Source organism: Urtica dioica, chromosome 6, assembly GCF_054948205.1.
Source record: "Urtica dioica subsp. dioica isolate 48M chromosome 6, U.dioica_male_clone48M_v1_H2, whole genome shotgun sequence".
Lineage (NCBI taxonomy): Eukaryota > Viridiplantae > Streptophyta > Magnoliopsida > Rosales > Urticaceae > Urtica > Urtica dioica.
Genome location: NC_142761.1, coordinates 3,780,924 through 3,801,422, shown reverse-complemented (window position 1 = coordinate 3,801,422; position 20,499 = coordinate 3,780,924). Strand labels below are relative to the sequence as shown.

The following is a 20,499-nucleotide window of genomic DNA, read 5'->3' as shown; positions in this document are numbered from 1 at the left end:
TAGATATTCAAACGGAGCATGAGCTTCTCTACAATTCGGGCTTGAATCCGACATTGCTCAGCAAGCTCGCCTACACATGTATGCTCCATCAGATCTGCTCAGCATTCTTCTTGTTTTTCTCAAGCTCAGCCAAGTACAAAGGACAATGCCTATTCCAATGGTCTTCAGTGTTGCAGTGGTGACACTTACCAATGCTTTCTCGCTTCTTTTCTTTTCCTTTTCCACTTCTCTTGAAGTTCTTCCTTTCCTTCTTAGCGGGACCTTTCCCCTTTGAAGTATTCGGACGTGCCTTAGATGACTCAGCACCAGAAGTCAACTTCTTCTTGGTTTTAGGCGAAGAACTCTTGTCAGCATAAAGAGCTGACCCTTTGTTCTTCCCATGTTGAGTGATAGACTCGAAAGTCTGTAGTTCATTCAACAGCTGAGACAGTCCATACGTCAACTTGTTCATGATGTAGTTGGACGTAAACTGTATGAAGTCACTCGAAAGGGAATTCAGGATTATTCCCACCTGAGTAACCTCATCCATCTGTGCCCCATGGAGTTCAGCTTCGGTGAAGTAGTTAGTCATCTTCATGACATGATCCCTCACCGGAGTTCCCGCAGTCATCCTAGTGCTAGTGCACTTACGGGTGAGCTCAATGTGGGCTTGCTCGCTTTGCATCCCACACATTTGTTGCAACGAGTCAAGGATCTCCACAGCGGTCTCATTCCCTTCCATCTTAGTTCACAACGCATCAGATATGCTTGCGAGCATGTAGGCCACCGCCTTGTTTTTGGCAGTAGTCCACTTGTCATAGTCATCCCTCAAGTTCATGGAGGCACCATGAGCAGAAAGAGGAGGTCTGTCTTTAGTGAGGATAAAGCGAATGCTTTCACTCACAAGCACAATGTTGAGATTCGACTTCCACTTAGGGAAGTTATCTCCAGTCAGGACGTCTTTCGACAACAGGGTCATAATAGGGTTTGACATGATTACTAAAAACATAAAAGTACATTTATTAACAATATGAAAAGAAACAACTATCAATATAATTTAGGAAATAAAAACTATAATGCAAACATGCACGGGATAAAATACTAATCAAAAGAACCCAGTTTTTATATTCCAAGGTAATTCGACTAATAGCCACAGTCCGTTTCACTCTGGTGACGTAATGGAGTGCACCTAGTGAAAATGAGAACCATCTCAGATTAGTGAGCAATCATAGTACATGCACCTTCATAACTATGCTCACTAACTACCAATTTTATAGGAATCTTTGGCCACATGAGCAACCACCGGTTGGTTCATGCATGAGTCAACCCAACATTTCAGTGAAAGAAATCTAGCTCAACGCACTAGCGTAACTAGTACACGAAGAGATCAACCCTCCTACCTATCGTCAGAGACACAACCTTGGTATTGGAATCAGAAAGGCCCTTCCGAATGGAACTGACCACCATGTTTAGAAAACCGCCGGTCACGAGGGGATCTTTCATCCTCACGGTGTTGTGTCAATGTTGGAGACCTACGACTCAATATACTTTCAGTATTTTAATTTTCCTAGCATTAACTTTAATCTAGGTGTTCCACTCGAGTTAACTAAGTCATATTAAAAACTCGAGTGTTTCTAAGCTACCCTTAAAAACAGATGTTTCGATATAGCTTAGTGATTAGGAATTCGTGACATCTAGTCTTGATTATCCTAAAAGTATTCCATCACGGAAAAGCTCCCAGTAGAGAAGGTGAGACACTAGGTCTTCTTAAGTACCTCTCAGCTTAGCCTCTTATCGGCTTGGTGACAAAGCTCTCCGATCCGTTCAACTCATTCATTAATTAACTATCCTAATCCAATTAGACAATTTTAATGAATGAAAGCCCATAACAACCATTAACATACGATACATGATCTAAGTTATAGCATACAAGCATGGCATAGTAATTAAATAAACAAGCAAGAGCATGCAAGAATGGTTTGATTCGGATTGATCGTTTCCTATTTGATTCTATAAAGTAAATCAAGATGAGCCCAATCATATTGGCCCATGGATTCAATTGGGCCCATTCTTATGTCCCTTAGAAAAATAAATCAATATCAAATTATTTGATTTTTCTAATTTTTTTATCGAAAAAATTAATTAAGTAAGGGCCCATTCTAATGTCTCATTTAAAATAAATCGATATCATAATCATTTATTTTGTAATGTTTTAAATAAAAATCATTAGGGCTCAGCCCATACAATTAATTAAATAAAACATTTAAAACTTAATTTTTTTTAATGAGTGGGCCCGTGGGCCCACTAGGGTTTCTGGGCTGAGGCCCGGACGAATCCTCTAATCTTGACCTAGGTCAAGATTAGACTTGAGGCTGCACTGGACCGCCGTCGCCACGAGGGCGCGGCCCGGCACAAAGAGGACGGCCGAAACTTGTCACAAAATTTTGTGACAAGTTTTCTTGTGGCGTAGTCGTGGAGGCTTTCTTCGTCCGTCATGCTTCTTCGTTGTGTGTCCGTCTCTCGCCGATCGTCGTGATCAAGAACGTCGCACCATTGGATTGCAACAATAATAATAATAATTACATAAAACCTATACCCTTTGAATTTTGGGTTTACAAAAAATCTAGAAAAGCGAGAATCAAATATTCTACGATCAAACCACGAATCACAATTCACATATCATATATTGAATTGCATGAAATTCACATCCACATATAATTTCATTCAAACCATATTTAAATTAATTACAAGAACGAATCGATTAATTAATCATAACATCTAGCTCTGATACCACTTGTTGGTGGATCAGCACGCATCGGACACGAACGATCGCTCCGATGCGACTCGTTTGAGATGATTCCACCATATAACCATATTAATGCGGAAAAATAATTAATTACGCTGATCATAAGCTAATTAAATTATGGTTATAATTAACAAGATTTAGTTATGTTTAATTAATTTAATTCACGAGAGCATATAAGTCAAGCAACCGATATAAGAGTAAACGAGTACTTACATTGATTTTCGGTTCAGCTACAGAACGCTCCAATCCAATCGCGTACTCCTTGCGTCGTCTTGATGAAAGACTCGAGGATGACACCTTAGTCTTCCGAAATGTAATCTCCGAGACGAATAAGAAAGATGAGTGGGCACAGTCTTTATCTCACTAGATCACGAAACTAGGTGTTTCGAGATCTCTCTCTTATTTTACTAAGAATGGAAACGAATTTCCGAGGGGAGGGAGAGGCAGATGCACGGCCAAGGAGAGGCTAGGATGCACGAAATTTTCACAAAATAATTGCTTATTTTTGCCTTCTCATGAACCCCTATTTATAGTAGTAAAATGAGATATTCATGGAATCTTCCAGAATATTTTATTTCCTTTTATTGCGTTCACACTAGTGGATTAAATCTAGGCCATTGGATCTCAACAAGTGAATCCTACTTTTTCTCTCATCCATCAGATCAATATCTATGGGATATTATTCTTTTATTTAAATAGAGAATAATTTATTTAGTGAGATAATAAAGGAGAATATATTATTCTCCTAAATATTCTCCTAAATACTTTCCTTTAAATAAGGAGAAAATATAGGACAATATCTTATATTTTTCTCTCTCCTTTATTTAAACAACCAAAGAGAAAATATTGGTAAATACCAATATTATAAAATTCGAATTTTAGGCACACGGCCAAGGGGGAATTTGCGCAAACCCTAGTACCAAAAATTCCCAAATCCGATTTTCATATTTTGTGCAAGGCCCAATTGCTTAAAACTCAATTAATTATTTATTCACTTGATCCAACAATAAACAAATAATTGATAATTGTTTATTTACTTGATCAAACAATAAATAAACAATTCTACCATAAATATTTATTTAATTATGCGAATACCCGTTTTCCAGAATTAATGATGTCAATCACAATTACAGCAAGTGAGATTAATAATGATAAACATTTTTATACGAAAGTTCTTATCCGCCTTTATCAGAGCCGAATCGGGGACTATGGACCTAGTAATAGAAGCTTAACAAATCCGATGAAAAAGACGAAATAGTCTTTTCTCTTTTGTCCATCGATTCGTCTAATCTTGGTCAAATACTCCACCTTGTAAGCCAAGACTGAACTCTCCTTTATACTAGAATTATATTTACTCATCGTGACGAGTGTCCACTGATATAGTCAGTTCGTGATCAAGATCCTCCAGGTTTAACCTGTGTCAAGAGAAGTTAATTTTTCTGTTATACTTTTCTTGATACATATCAGCCCTAAGCATTGTTGCTTCCCCAGCGAAAGATTCTTTCGAATATTACTTACTTCGAAAGTGCTAGCAATCTATCGGTTCTGGAATTAACCCTTAGGTGAGTGAACATTAACCTTCTTTCAGGAAGGCTGGATTCCGTATCTGTAAATCACTTCCGACTCGAATCATGCTCTGAGAAAACTCCCAAGACATAAGCTGTGATTAGCATGAATAGCCTTTTAGCGAATGAGTCAAAAAGCTCAGTAACATAACCCAGTGTCCATGATCACTTCAGGATTTAGATCAAGTCTCACTGTGACCATCATAGTGGCCTCGGTTAGTGTGTCATAACGGTCCTTAAACGACACATCTACACCAAGACCTGTCCAGGTCGTACACTTACCACAAGTGTAGAATGCTCCCACATAGTGATCAGCCTTCACCTATGTGTTCCACATATATGACTTTAGATATAGCTTTCCAGGCGTATATCAGTCATCGACCATGTTTTAGTACACCGCCCGAACTCAGGTGCCCAGCACGTGACTCAGTTAGATACGGAGGCTATGGAAGATAGTTGTTATTGATTCTAATTGTTTAGAACTCAACCCACTAATCATATAATGCTAATAAAGTAATCTTATTATCGAATTTAGTAATCATTTATTCATTATCTTCAAGTGGGCAATATTCCCAACATGTAATTCATGTACAAGATTGCTGAAATGCAATGTATATCACATCATGCTTTGTTCATTGGAATGTGAATAAATGAACTGGCCAGTGTCCAAATTGAATCATGACTCTTTTTTATGAAACAATGTGACTTGTTAGCTCCTCGTCAATACATTTTTTCTAACTTATTCACAAGCGACAAAGGAGTTGAGGAAATAACAGCTAGAAGGGTAAAATGGTAATTTTGTAAATCCCGACTAACTGCTGATATTCATGAAGGGTAAACATAGATAATATTCAGTGGATCCACTCATCACAATTATATGAATTCTTGAGTAGAAAATAAATTCATTTGAACCGAGAGATTCTCAGCGTCAACTCTTTAGTGGAGTCAGTTGACATTAAGCTAAACTTGGAAAAGGTTTGTTAACTTTTGAGTCCAAATATTTTAGCTCAAGCTTTGTTCATTTGGATCCATGAGGTCACTATCACAAATCATATCGAGTAGGAATAGTTAAACTAGAAGCAAGTCAAAACAAGAACGAGACAAGTTTTACGAAAATTGTCTAAAGGGTTTTTTTGTCCTTTTGGACATAGGATGAAATGAATCTCAATAAATTTTTTGACATTGTCATATGATGACATATAATCACTCGGCCATAACAAGTTTATTGGGCCTTGAGGATTAATTTCATTTCATGGAATTTTACTTGAAAATTCTTAATGGGCGTTTCTTATGTTGTCATGAACAAGTGAAGAAAAATCTAGAAACACCTTCTAGAAGACCTATATGGCCGTCCAACCCAAAGAAAAAAGAGAGATTATTTTGTGCATTGATGTATCAAGATACTTGCCAAAAGAAAAAGAGGAAACAAATTTCCTCTATGAGGAAAGAAGGGAATTCGGCCATACAAGCGAGGAGAGAGCAAGATAAAAGAGGAAACAAATCCAAGGACTTGCTTGGCAAGTCTTGGCCGTGTGACTTAATAGGGTAAAGAGCAAATTTTGCTCATGAATATGTGATATTCTATAGAAGAGGAAACTACCTTATTGAAGGTAATCTCTCCCCTATAAATAGAGGCCTTATTCTCATTGTTTATTCATTCAAAATTTTTAGAGATTGAGAGCTTCTCTCTCTAGCTTGGCCGCCCCCTCTCCCTCTCTTTGTCTAAGTTTTCTTTCATTTTTGTTTTGGCACCTAGGTCCACATTTGACCTACTGTTTTAGCTCTTCAACTTTGAGACTTGTTCTTGAGTCGTCGTCTTTAAAAGTGCCCACACACTAATTCCTTTCTTTCTCTAGTGATTATTGTGATAGAAACTTTCGTGGTTGCTCGAGTTCCCGAGGAAAGAAGAGAGACGTGTTGCGAGGGGAGACAAACGTTTCAACCTTCCTAAGGCTTCTCAACGTTCAAGCTTCTCAAATGTTAGTAAACATATAATGCTCATTAATAGTTTTAATTTATATGTATTTGCTCTGTGTCTAGGTTAGTAAAACGTTTTACTTGTTTTAAAGAAAATTTTTAAATTCCGCCGCTTGCTCGAAGCGTTAAATCTTTTCTTAACCCTAGATCAATTCCAACACATATTTCAAATCCTACTTTGAATCTTGCCTCGGCTAGTCAATCGTGTGATTCTGGTTTCTTAGTCTTGTTCTCTCGTTCTGGTTGTTATGTGCAAGATCCTCATTCCGAGAAGCTGATTAAGATAGGCCGTAGGCAGGGGGACTTTACATATTGGATGAGTTGAAAGTTCCTAACGTTGCAGCTTCTAATGTCGATTTGTCGTCTTTTCGTCTAAGTCATTCATCTTCTAGTTTTTATTTATGGCATTCTAGTCTTGGTCATGTTTTTAGTTCTCGTGTAAAGCACTTAGCATCCACATGAGCTTTAGGAAATTCGCAGACTCGTGATATTTCAGATTGTTGTGGTTGCAAATTAGAAAAAAAAAACTTTGCATTGGAAAATGTCTCTGTTTCTCTTGCACCTTTTGATTTAGTGTACTTTGATGTGTGGGGACCTTCACCTGTTCTTCCGAAGGGTGGATCTCGGTACTATGTCTCGTTTATTGATGATTCTACTCGTTTTTGTTAACATCATTATGATTTTGTTAAAACTCAACATAATACTGCCATTAAATGTTTTCGTTGTAACTTGGGAGCGAATATACGTCTACTCGTTTATCTAATTTTCTTATCTCCGGCGGCACTTTTCATCAAACTTCTTGTACTCATACACCACAACAAAATGACGTGGCTAAGAGAAAACATAGACACATCGTTGAAACTGCTCGTTCTCTCCTCTTGTGTGCTCATGTTCCTAGTGTGTTTTGGGGGGAAGCCGTTCTTACTGTCGTTCACTCCATTAATAGAATATCATGCTCCATCACTTCCGGTTCGTCTCCTTTCAAAAAAAACTTCATGATCATGCTCCTAATTATTCTTTCTTGAGAGTCTTTGGTTCTGCTTGTTTTGTTCTCCGACCTCATGTCGAACGTAGTAAACTCACCTCTCGTTCTACTATTGTGTCTTTCTTGGTTATGGTGAAGGTCTAACGGAATATCGGTGTTATGATCCAGCCAGTCAAAAACTCTATGTCTCTCGTCATGTTGTGTTTTTTGAACATATTCCATTTTATTCTATTCCATCAGATACTCCCAATTTGCATAAGTCTGATCTCACTCGTATTGATTCTTTTGAGTCTTGTACTATTGATACTTCTAACCCTGCAGATGATCAACCTCAGCTTATCGATGCTCCCCATACTCTTATTGCCTCTCAAGATGAAGCTTCAACGAGTCTGGATTCAACACTTCATCCTCATCTTTCATCAACTTGTTACCCTCAACGAACTCGTAAGTCCACCCAGTTATTTGATTATGTTTACTCCACCTATTCCACCTCGTTTGTTTCCTTTTTGGCTTCTAAACACCAACTCTCTGAGCCATCTCCCTATAAAGAGGTTTTTCTTTACCCCTTTTGGCAGCATGCAATGGTTGAAGAACTCTCTGCGTTGTACAAGACAAGTACTTGAGAAATTGTTCATCTTTCGAAGGGGAAACGTATCATTGGTTCTCGTTGGGTCTACAAGATCAAAACTAAGTGTGATGGAACAGTTGAGAAAATACAAAGCTCGCTAAATTGCTAAAGGGTTTGCTCAACAATATGGCATGGACTATGAGGAAACATTTGCTCCCGTTTTCAAGCGTGTCACTGTTTGCACCCTCATTGATAAGGCATCAGTTCATCAGTGAGACATTTTTCAAATGGATCTTAAGAATGCTTTCTGGAACAGAGATCTTCACACGAAGAAGTTTACATGGTTAATCCTCCGGATGTTCCTCATAGTTTCAGTGAAGTTTGTATACTGAAGAAAGCTCTTTATGGGTTTAAACAAGCTCTTCGTGCCTGTTTTGAAAAATTATCCATGGTGATATGTTCTCTTGGAGTTCATCCTAGTCCACAGGATTTTGCTCTATTTGTCACGTGTAGTTCTTCTGACCGCTCGCTTATCTCGTTATGTGTTGATGATATGATTATCATAGAGGATGATGTTGATGGGATTGTAGAGTTAAAGAGGCATTTAGCTCGTGAGTTTGAAATGAAATATTTGGGCTATCTACGGTACTTTTTTAGAATAGAAGTAGCCTACTCTCCTCGTGGCTATCTTATTTCTCAATCTATGTACATTGTCGCTATTCTTGATCAGGCTAACCTCTCGAACTCTCACATTGTTGATGCCTCTCTCGAGCTTAACGCTCAATATTCTTCCTCGGATGGTATTGCTCTTTCATATCCTACTTTGTATTGCACTTTGGTTGGTTGCTTAATCTATCTCACCATCACCATGCTAGACATTGCTTATGTTGTCCATGTTGTTAGTTAGTTTATTGCATCTCCAACTATAGTTCATTGGACAACAGTACTTCATATTCTTCGATATCTCCGGGGGACTCCGTTTCATATTTTTCTCTTCTCGTCTACTTCTTCCCGTGAGTTACGTAATTACTCAGATGCCGATTAGGGTGGTGACCAATCTGATCGCAAGTCTACCACTAGATTATGCATATTCTTGGGTGACTCTCTCATTTCTTGAAAGAGCAAGAAGCAGACGGTTGTCTCTTGATCATCTACAAAAGAGGAGTACCGCGCCATGGCCTCTACTACTGTTGAGATTGTGTGGTTAAGGTGGGTACTCGCTGACATGGGTATTTCTCTCTCGACTCCCACTCCCATGCATTGTGACAATGTTATTGTTATTCAGATTACTTGTAACTCTGCATTTCATGAGCGCGCAAAGCATATCAAGATCGATTATCATATTTTATCACCATTATCAAAATGGGACCATTCCGCTCAAATCACCATCTCACTCATCACTTCTGCCATGAAGATTGCTGATTTGTTTACAAAGGCCCATTCCGCTCCACCTTTTTTATTCTTAGTTAGCAAATTATCGATACTTCACACTAATGTATCATGAGTTTGAGGGGATATTAAAATATGTATGAGGGTATTTTAGTCTTAACCTTTTATTATGTTGTCTTGACTATTTATTTATCTTTTGTGTTGTTTTTTTGTTATAGTTTGTGATATGAGACTAACTTTTTTTTGGCGCGCTCTCTCCCAAATTCCTCTTATTCTTCGCAATTTCTCGAAACTACACACTGAATCTAATATGGGTTGGTGATTATAAAAAGAGTGGTCATGTGAATTATCAAAAAAACCGATCCAGGCCACTAAGTTATGCCTCAATTTTCTCTGTCCTTTGTTTTCTCTCTACTCAAACCCTAGCCGTCACTGTGTTTTTTCTTTCTTCCCCCTGAGGTTGTTTGCAGCCACGGCGGTCCTTCTTCGTCGGAGCTCATCGGTCTTGGGGGGAGAGTATGAGTCTAAAAGTCTTTCTATCGCTGAGGAGTTCTAAGGTGCGTTGGAGAAGTTATAACGATGACCGACGGCCCAGCCTTAAGGCGGCGAGGGACAGTACATCGCCGGCTAGATATTCTGGCATTGGCGTTGTCTTTTCCAAGCTCGGCATAACGTGCCCCTTTGACGCCGGTCTCGAGGCAGATTCTTCCAAACAGAAGAGATGGTTTGAGGAATGACGACCCAGGGCTGGATTGCTCTGCGGATCTATAGGTTCGCCGTATGTTTGGAGGGGTGTTTGGGTTCCACGTTGGGGGTGGTTCTCACCTCGGCTTTTGTCAATACACTCGAGGCTCTTCTTGCTTTGGAAAAATGATTTTTTTTTTTTGCTTTGTATTTGTGTTTTTGGAATGCTTTTTGCACTGTTGGTTTGTATTTCTAAAGTTGGATTAGCCATCGTTCAGCCTTCCGTAATGGAATTCCTGTTAGACACAGGTTTATGCTTAATTGAGACTCTCTTTCGAGGTCTTTTGGTCTTGGTTGTTCGGGTTTGCCTATCAACCATAGATGTTTTTTTGTCAAAGAGCCGATGTTGTGCTCGATTAGCTGTGTGCATTGTTGGTTTTCCATTGTTGGATTCCAAGCCACGTTTAAACCCTATGATCGCTTTCATATGCTCATATCGATGGGTTCGATTCAGTCCGAGATCATGTGTATCTTTGTATTGGGACTTTTAAGGTCTACACTAATGATTGTAATCACTGCTATCTCATGGAATTCTTGGTTATTAAAAAAAAAATTATCAAACAAACCGAGAGCAAGTTTAGATTCGTTAGAGTTAAGATCTAGATTCAAGTTGCACATTAGAAGAGTTGCGCATTTTCTTAGAAACAATGTGAGTCAGTGGCAAGACTCCTTGAATGTGTTTGAATACTGTTTGACTATGTAGGAACTTTACTAAAAAGAATAATGAGAAAATATTACATTTGTTTCCTCCTCTATCGAACGATTTTACAAAACCGATACAAAATATCACGTTTATACTTTTGGTTTATTGTGCACTATCTATGTTATACTTAAAAATTATTTATGAGGCAAATCTATACCGTATTATAACTTTTTGTTGGCTTTTTTCATAAAAAAAATAATATCCCAAAACTACCCTGAATAAAACTCCTCATTTTTTGGGTTAATTCGCTTCATAAATCATTTTTTAGAGACACATAGGTAATAAATAATCAACACGTAATATAAGTACAAAGTTTTGGTAAAAGCAAAGCCAAGGACATGTCACATATTAGTAGTTTTCCAAGTTTTCTTGACCTATTTCCGCTTAGAGATTGGATGCGAGCTCTTAGTGGGATTCTGTCTAATTTGTTTATTGTTATTATTTTTTTTTAGCTTCCATTCCATGTGCAAATGACACTATCTGGGTAAAATGATCAAATGCTCGCGCGTGGTCTTTGTGGGATCTTGTCTAATTAATTTATTGTTTTTTTTAGTTTGCATGTGCAAATGACACTAGCTAAGTATATGATAAAAGGCTCGAGAATTTGTTTATATAACTAAGAACACAAATTAATATTAAACAATAAATATTATTACCACTAAATAGGGTTCACGTACACCTCTTTGAGGTCCGGTTTTTAATAGTTACAAATTACTCATGACATATTTTGCAAGAACAGAGAACAATTAAAAGAGAAATTTCATATTCTATATACGAAATTCCACATAAAAATAATATTACGATGCTTGTATTTAATAATACTTTTATAACATTCGTGGATAATGTGTGAATAAATTCGTATTTAAATTTTTATGATTGTGTTGACCTGTAAAATTAGTACAACAATATCTCACGAAAATACACGGACTCCGAATACAGAGACGATTTAGGTAAGACTTTCTCTTTATACATACGAATCTAATACAAGAGAGCAATGTTTTCTAGAGGTTCTAAGTGATTGAAAGTAAGTAAAAAACTCCGTCCTTAGTTCTGTGCCGCAGCCTCTATTTATACTCGTCTGGTGTAACCTCGTGGTCGTGTCTCTGACGGTTATTCTGGGGAACGTGGGGTGATCAATCCCACGTTCTGGACGGTTTTGGGTAACTGCCTCTTCCCTCTCACTGAGGTGGACGGTTATTACTCTTCGTATGATTCCTGAACCGTCAAGGTGTGCGTTTTAGGGTTTGAAACATGTTTTCTTTTGGTTTTGACTAATCTTTGACCCACGTTCTTCTCTTCTCTCCGAAGTTCTGATCGGTGGGTTTCGTTCTTGACTTATGAACGGTTCGTTCCTTTTCAATGGATGGCCCTTGGGTTTACTTAACCTGAGCTCGGTGCTGGATTCTTCTCGCTGCTCGGGAGTCCGACTATCCTGCTCGGTGTCTGACTAATTTATCCCGTAACAGGTTGAATCTTGTTTTATGTTATAAATGAGAAACAGAAGTGGCAGTACATAACACTGCACTGCAATAACTGTGTATATATATTAATATTTTTTTTACGAATATTTGTTACCAAAACCAGCGTCGAGAAGAAATTCATGTAATTTATATAAAGTAACAATTTAAAATAGGACATAATTTTATTTTTTTGAAACACATCATATTTTGGCCTATAAGTACGGCACATCATTTCTCATGACTTCACACAGCTTCCATCAATAATTTTTTAGACCAAAAATGGTTTCCTCTTCCAAGCCCCAATGTTCCCTCATAGTCATCTTCTTAATCGCAATCATTAATACAGTGAGTGCTCAAAAACAATCACCACCAAGTCGCTTTCACATTCCCATAAAGAAAGACCGCAAAACCCTCCAACACTACACCACTTTCCAGATCGGAACTCCTCCGACAGAAGTCAACGCCGTCCTCGACCTCGCCGGAACCTTCCTCTCTCTCGCCTGCGACAAACACGCGTCTTCCACGCGCCGCAGCCTCACTTGCAACTCCGCCACGTGCCAAGCCCTCACAAACCCTCCCACGTGCGGCAAAAAAACAAACGACACCAAAAAATGCGTCGTTTCTTCCACAAACCCTTTCGCCGTCAACAAACGGAAGTCTAAATTCCCCGGCGAACTAAACAACGATTTGGTGACCCTACACGCGACGGACGGCACGGCGGCGCTGATAACCACGCGATCTGCGAAAGTCTCCTTCGACTGCGTCGGCCAATCGGAGAACCTCTTGACCGGCCTCGCCGGAGGCTCCGACGGCATAATCGGACTCGGCGGAACCACGACGGCGAGTCTCTTCACCGCCTACGGAATCGCTCCGAAGTTCGCTCTCTGCGTTCCGTCCTCGAACGAGTTCGGTTACGGCGACCTCTTCATCGGCGGCGGAGGGTACATGTTCGCCGGCGGAGTCAACGCCGGCGAATGGCTATCGAGAACTCCTCTCTCCCGCCCAATCGGAAATGGCGCCGGATACTCAATCACGGCGAAATCGGTCAAGATCGACACACAACCGATCCGGAGAACCGCGACGCGCGTCGAGATCAGCACCACCACGCGCTACGGCGCGTTGGAGAGCTCTCTATTCTCCGACGTCGTATCTGAGTTCTCGAGAAGAGCGGCGGCGAGGAACATGACGAGAGTCGCGGCGGAGAAGCCGTTCGGCGCGTGTTTTAAGGCGAAGGGAGTTCCCTGGAGAGTCTGGACCACGGCGGGGCCTAGGGTTCCGGAAATTGAGATCGAGCTTGAGGGAAACATGGTGAGTGCGAATTGGAGGATTAATGGCGTTAATTCCATGGTTAGGGTTAGTGCTGATGTGATGTGTTTGGGGTTTATCGACGGTGGTGTGAAAGCTAAAAGTCCGGTGGTTCTGGGTAGTCTTCAGATTGAGGATAATTTTTTGGAGTTTGATTTGTCGACTTCAAGGCTTGGGTTTAGCTCTTCGATTCTGCCAAGAGGAGTTAGTTGTTCTAATTTTAGAAATCAGTAGATTTTCATGGATATATTTAATTATCGGTTGTGATGTTATTTAACGTAGCCGTTTTGTTGGCTCGTTAAGTTTCCATTATGATGTTGCACTGCATTTCCTTCTATGTATTAAAAATGAAGTCTCATGAAACAAGCAGACGGTAAGTTTTTACTCCTGTTTAATGTGTGCTAATTTAATTATTCTTAATGGTATTACTTTATGTTAAGTTATGCTCGCGGAAAAACACAAATCAGCGAAAAACCAAAACACAGACGAAGATCAAACCAGATCTACGAAATAACTTGCGCAGGAAGTAATCTTCCTCTGAGAGCGCCAAGAACAGAAATCAGAAAGAAAAGAGACAAAGGCACACGAATTTATCCTGGTTCGGATTCAAATCGAATCCTAATCCAGTCGGAGCTCGAGAGAGTCCCTTTTGTCGATCCACTATCTTCAAACAATGTACAAGAAACTCGATTACAGATGAACACACTCAAACCCTCAGAAGAACCTTCGTCTTCACGCTAGCTTGAAGAATCTTGCGATCTCGCTGAGTACTCTCGAAATCTTCTGTGATCTCTCACCCTCACTTGATCGCTCAACCTTTCTCTCGATTTCTCTTAGTACAGAACAATGAATTAGTACTCACACAACTATCCAGGCTAGTGTTTATATACACACTGCTCTGGTTACAAACAAACCTAGACAGCATAACCGTCTAACAAACTTTAGATCAACTCCGCAGCTCGCTCCAACTCGCTCCAGATCGCTCAGCTCAGACAAGATCTAACAAACTCCAACTATTCTCATGCCACGTGGAAGATGACGAGCCATCTAGAATCCACACTTTACTTTATCTAGCGTTATCTAAGAATTGAACCGATACCGTATCACTCAGATTTATTTGTTTTTTTATTATTTTATTTTAAAAACTTATTTTAAATTAAATCACATGTGCAACTATTATTTGATTGTTGCGTTTTTAAATTAATGAATTGTCTATTGTGGATTGGTAATGTGGACTTCTTTATGCATGTTCACATCCTTTATTAACAGAGACGTATCATATATGTGAAGCTTGTGTATGATAAGCAATTGAAAGAACATTAAATTCTTTTTTACTTTATGACATCCTAATCTTTTCGACCTTATGAGAGTATAGCCCATGACACTTTGCCAGAGCTCCTTTTGTTTGACGTTGGCTTTTTTCGCCACGCCACCATGTCACCGGCCATTCTCACTCCCTCTACAATTTAGCACCTCACTTGACTTGTCTCTTCGACCTTTCTCATCATTCCTTCCAAAGTTTGGGATATCATTTATCGTTAATGTGTCGGGACTCAAATTTTATGAGTATACCCCTTAGCGCAAAAGTTTACCGTGAATTTTCCGGAAAAAAACGGTAGATTTTTCATAATAAATAAATATAAAATAAGTTTTAATAACTTTTATTTTTATTTAAATTTATTATATTTATATTTTTATTTATAATTACGGCAAACTCCAATTTTCACTCGGTAAACTTCGATTTTTATAATAATAAAAAATTAACTAGGTCGGCCCGATTTTTTGCATCACGGGATTCTCTACCGGTACCGGTGCGATAAAATTTTGGTTTCACAGATATTTCACAGTTTTGTACGTTTCTCTCCCGGGATCTGGGGGTAAGCGTGATACCGCGTGTAACCCATTGGTTACCCCGGTAACTCAAACTTTGTTTCCTTCTATCATGGAAGTCTCAAAGATATAACCATCATCACGATAGTTATTGGATGGGTCAAAATCTAAAATTGTAAGGTAAGTTAAATGCCAAAACTTTGAGAGATAAAAATCAATGTAAATATAAAGTTAACAATCCCGTGGTTATTCGCGTGACACAATTTGGCTGCCTCACTGCTTCCTGACCTCTTAACTCCCCACGGGACACGGCCTGCAGCTTCCAACGCATCTAGGATAATCCATCTGCGCTCTCCAAGCTAATTTTTCTTATCTCATTTCGATGACAGACATTCGTAAACAAATTTTCTGACAAAGTGAAACTAAGACCAGCGACCATTGCCTTTATCTCAATCTTCTTTCTTATGGTTTCTTAGAGGCTATGGCCATTCAAGTCTAACCCATTTTGACCATGATCTTTTGCGTCCCACAGAAAGCGATCCGTCGTCTTTGTTGTGATTCTATGAACTCTCAAGTAATCGTGGTATTTCGGATCTTTTTCTAAACTTCATGGTCATGTAGAGACTATTGAAAATCTCCATTTCATCACATATATTGCAATTATTGATTCGAAAAATCATCACATATATTGCAATTATTGATTCGAAAAATCGCATTAACAATAGTCATGATAGTCAAGTTAGTGTCAATTAAAAATTCATGACAATAACAACATTATACGAAAAACACGAGCACATACAAATTGATTATGTCAACAAATATAATACAATTGGAGAGTTCTATCGCATATATATATATATGTTGACAAACGTAGTCGAAAAATCGGTTATAATTGAAATTAGGCCTTGGGCACTCGGAATTATGACCTTAATACATCAGATTCTGTCACTAAACATGCTTTTGACCTTTTCCCTTCAAAGTACTATACAACACTCTGTTTTGATGGTTACAAAACTAAAGCTAGTTCTTGTCTCGTGCTACAACAAGACTCAACAATTCTGCCAAATCCAAACAAGCGAAGAGCATAAACAGTCTTAAAAAAAAACAACATAGTTGCTCATTCATATTAACTAGCCTCATAAACAGTCTTTTATATCACAAAAAAAGATATAAAAAAAAAGTGTTACATACTCATAAAGTTGAAGAACCTGAGTTAGTAAAATCAGAACAAGTCTTTTCCCACTTCAACAAAGAAGGACTAAATCCAAGCATGGAATTTCCCACATCGAAATGAAGAACTCTCTCCTCTAACTGATAACCACCCAAAACCAGCGAAGCCTCCAAATCCGAACCACCGTCCAAAAACCCCAAACACGTCACTCCTTTCCCAACTCTCACCAAAGAGTTTCTTCCTCCGAGCCTAAGCTTCACGAGCTCGCTCTGCAGAACCAGCTCGATCTCCGGCCCATTGGTCTCAGAGCTCGGCCCAAAACAGAGCCCAAACGGCCCAAAAGAGCCCACTCTCGTCATGTTCATCGACGACGCCGCTTTCTCGTACGCCTCCGCGAAGACGCCGTAGATCGAGCTTTCCATGGCGGTGTACGGAACGACCGTGCTCAGCTTCGCCGTTTCTATGTCGATCGACAGCTTTTTGCCTCCGATGTTCACTGACTTCACGTTGATGAAGTAATCGCGTCCCGTTGACTCTGCGTCGGTCAAACTCAGGATTGGCGTGTAAACCAGCGACTTGGAGACTCGAGATCCGAAATAAGGGTTGAGAAAACCGTCTTCGATCGAAACGACGCCGTTTGACGACGATAAGCACATAGTGAAATGTTGTTGCGAGGAGATTTGGGAAGGGAGAGAAACTCGGGCCTTTCCCAGGCCCAAGATTCCCTGGGCCCCACGAGCCAGGCCTTTCAGAATCGTCTTCCTCGTCGCTGAACAGCCCAATAAGATCTTGACCGTCGATCGGTCAACCGAATCGACGGCTACGATGTCCTCCACAAGGTCGCCTCGGCCTCTCACCCGTCCGATCTCGTTCGCCAGAGTAAGGGCACACCGGTCGTCGTAGTAGTCGTTCCGGTTGGGGTTCGACTCTGACTTCGCGGCGAGGCACTGGATTGAGCCACGTGGAATGATCCGACGGCTGGAAGACGATTCCGGTTCGGAATCGCAGTCCGTCCACGTCACCGGAGCGTTGAGATCGAGGACGAGGGTCGTCGGAGAGAGAGGGTTTCCACGGTGGATCGTCGCCAAATATTGAAGCGTCGAAGCGTCTTTGGCTATGGGAACAACGAAATGGCTCGAGTTTGAAGTTGAGAATGTGAGAATTAGAGAAAGAAGAATAAGGAAAATCTGAGAAGAAGCCATGGATTTGTGTGGGGAAAAAAGAGACGAAGGAGTGGATATATTTAGACAGATAATTATAGTCAACAAGGAAAAAACACTGCGTTGAGACGCCGCGAATTAGAAGGTCTTTTATTATTAGGAAAAATTAGAAATAATGGATAAGGATTGGAATATTACTTTATTCCCTTGTCTGACTAGATGACATGTGTGCAAATATTCAGTTTCAGTGTTTAAAATCGTGGTGGTGTTTACTTTTCTCTTTATTTTAACCTTTTTTTTCTTTTTCTTTTTTAATTTGGTGAGATTTTGGTTGTTTTAAGTGGATTGGTGGCGGATTGTGCTTATCTTGTTGAGTTGGCATGTGAATGTGATGTGATAAAAGAAGAATGTGCGAAGTTATCAAGTTTTGTGATCTTCTTATTGTTTTCTGTCGTTTAATGTATATTTATATTTTTTTCTTATCAGATGTATATTTATATTTTAGTAATATATTTAAAAGTTATATAGGGGATATGAAACTTTTCCTCTTCCACATGCAAATATCAGATGGGATAATGCCTGGAATATTCCACTCTTTTTCTTTTATGTAAATTTAATAAGTTTAAGATTAGTTTTGCTTGGATTGTAAAAATAGTAACTATTAAAAAAAAAAAATCAGTTTAAATTGTTTTTGTGTCACGTGTTGGAAATATTAGACTAAGAACTTCTACTGTTAGTTATAGTGCTCCATGAGATAATATGTATAATACAAAAGTAGTGGTATTGTGTGGGATTGACCTTGCGCTTTTTATAAACTTTTATTTTCCAAGTCTTAACTATACCTAATTGGTTCTCCAGAAATATCAGTTCATAAATTTAGATTACAAAGGGATTATACCTAATTGATTAGGTACGGCTCCCTTGTCATGACTCAAAAAATATATAAATAGTTTATTTGCTCAAACAACGAAACCAGCTGCATCAAATAGAGAAATAGAGAAGTAGAACATGGTACTTGTTAATATGGATTTTTCCTTTTATTCTATCAGCGTTATTGGGATATATTTGACGATTCCCTCACATCGATCTGCCTATTGAGTATTGACATCCTCAACCACAAAAAATCAGTAGAGCATTTGATCGGCCATCATTACACTCATCCCAAAGGTCAACATAGGGGTAAGGGTACACTTTTTTCGTCCGACTAGCCTTTGTAATGCGGCGTATAAGGTTGAGTTGCGGTGTTTGACAAATATAATTTTTTTTTTTTTAAAAAGGATATGGAGTTGGTTATCTTGGAGAATCAAAGCGTTTTCACTAAATGGAGATTGATTATCGATAATATTAGATGGAGATTAATTATCGATAAGATGATCCATAAAAATTAGTGAAACCGTAAACTCAATCAGACCGCTGGTTGTTACACCAACAATCTGTTTTTAAATAGTTTAAAATTTCACTCGTCTAATCAAGTTCGATTTGTGTTTATAAACGGGTCAGTCCAATCCAAAATTTTAAAACTGTAGTAAAAACTGCACTAGATCGATTATTATTAAAAAAAAATGATACGAAAGGCTAGTAAAAATCTGATAATAGTTATAGCTTAATGACTGTTGACATGAATAACACCAACTTTATTAGCATTAGGCTCACTTGAAAATATGTGCGATCTTCCACTACGAGACAACTATAATTTGAAGACAGTTGTCAAAGATTGGGAATTGAAACAAAAGATTTGTTGTTTTTAAATGTGGCTAATCCATGGAATTCTACTTATCTTATGTTAAGAAATTTAGTTCAATGCATTTAAAAAAAAAAAAAAAAAAAAAAAAACACTTCTATACCCTCTACTAATTTTTTTTTTCAGCCCACGTTAGCAAGAAAATAAGCAATTACCTACATACCTATTGTTAATGCGATTTCTCGGATAACATTTATGGGACACGTGTCGAAGAACAATTGGGTCCTTGATCTCCCTTTATGGGTTGGGAGAATTTGGGGTTGAGAGAAAAATGAGAGTTCAGAGGATTCTGAGTTGTGTGTCCCCCCCTTTGATTTGTGTGAGTGAGCTATTTTTAGGGAAAGCATGGCGCTTGTCGCAAATTCGCTTGTGGTTTTCTCAAATCCCCTTGTCGCTTGTCGAAAATTCGCTTGTCACTTGTCGCTTGTCGTTAATTCGCTTGTCACTTGTCGCTTGTCGTTAATTCGCTTGTCGCTTGTCCCAAATTCACTTGTCGCTTGTTGTTTTATTCTTTTTGGCCTGCTTGACTGAATTACCCGTTTGTACTACGACGTCGTTTTTTTTTTTTTTAAATCAGAAACGTTGTCATTTTTGTAAAAATGATACCTTAACAACACCCCCCCAATTTTACGATTGACGTGTCGAGTGTTAAACTCTTGCTTCTCCTCCCTTTCTTTATTGATTTATTATTTATTTATAATATTGTATATGTATAATCTATTTACTATCTTTTTAGAAAATGTGACTAACCGTTATAACTTTTGAAAAACTTATGCACAAGTATCCATATATTTCCAAGTTGCGTAGGTTTCTTTTTACACATAGACTTATGTATGTATTTTAACGCACTATAGCCAGTTTGTATATCATCATTACTATGTGTATAGATATATGCCTATTATCTTATTTATTTATTTATTTTTTTCATTCCTATACTCTGTGTATAGATTGGTTTACTCATTTATTTTTTTTACTTTAACATTTATCCCATGCTTTCTTTCTTTAAAAACTGAGATGCATCCATGGATTGAACTACCATCACAAGTGCGTAGCAGGAGTTAAGATCAGCAATCTCCTTGAATTTCCTTGCTTCCTTCTTGAGGTGGGTTTCTTCTT

General features: G+C 38.7%; 2 protein-coding genes across 2 annotated transcripts; one reads left to right on the top strand and one right to left on the bottom strand.

Moving 5' to 3' along the window:
* Positions 1-12,445: 12,445 nt before the first annotated feature.
* Positions 12,446-13,913, top strand: LOC149392991 (putative aspartic proteinase GIP2). The gene has a single exon (XM_089616436.1). It carries the CDS (start codon positions 12,456-12,458, stop codon positions 13,713-13,715), a length of 1,260 nt encoding a protein of 419 aa, XP_089472562.1. The 5' UTR covers positions 12,446-12,455; the 3' UTR covers positions 13,716-13,913.
* Positions 13,914-16,405: 2,492 nt separating this feature from the next.
* LOC149392990 (Eukaryotic aspartyl protease family protein) lies at positions 16,406-17,794 on the bottom strand. Its single transcript, XM_089617736.1, has one exon. The coding sequence runs from the start codon at positions 17,682-17,684 to the stop codon at positions 16,503-16,505; it is 1,182 nt and encodes a 393-aa protein (XP_089473862.1). The 5' UTR covers positions 17,685-17,794; the 3' UTR covers positions 16,406-16,502.
* Positions 17,795-20,499: the final 2,705 nt, after the last annotated feature.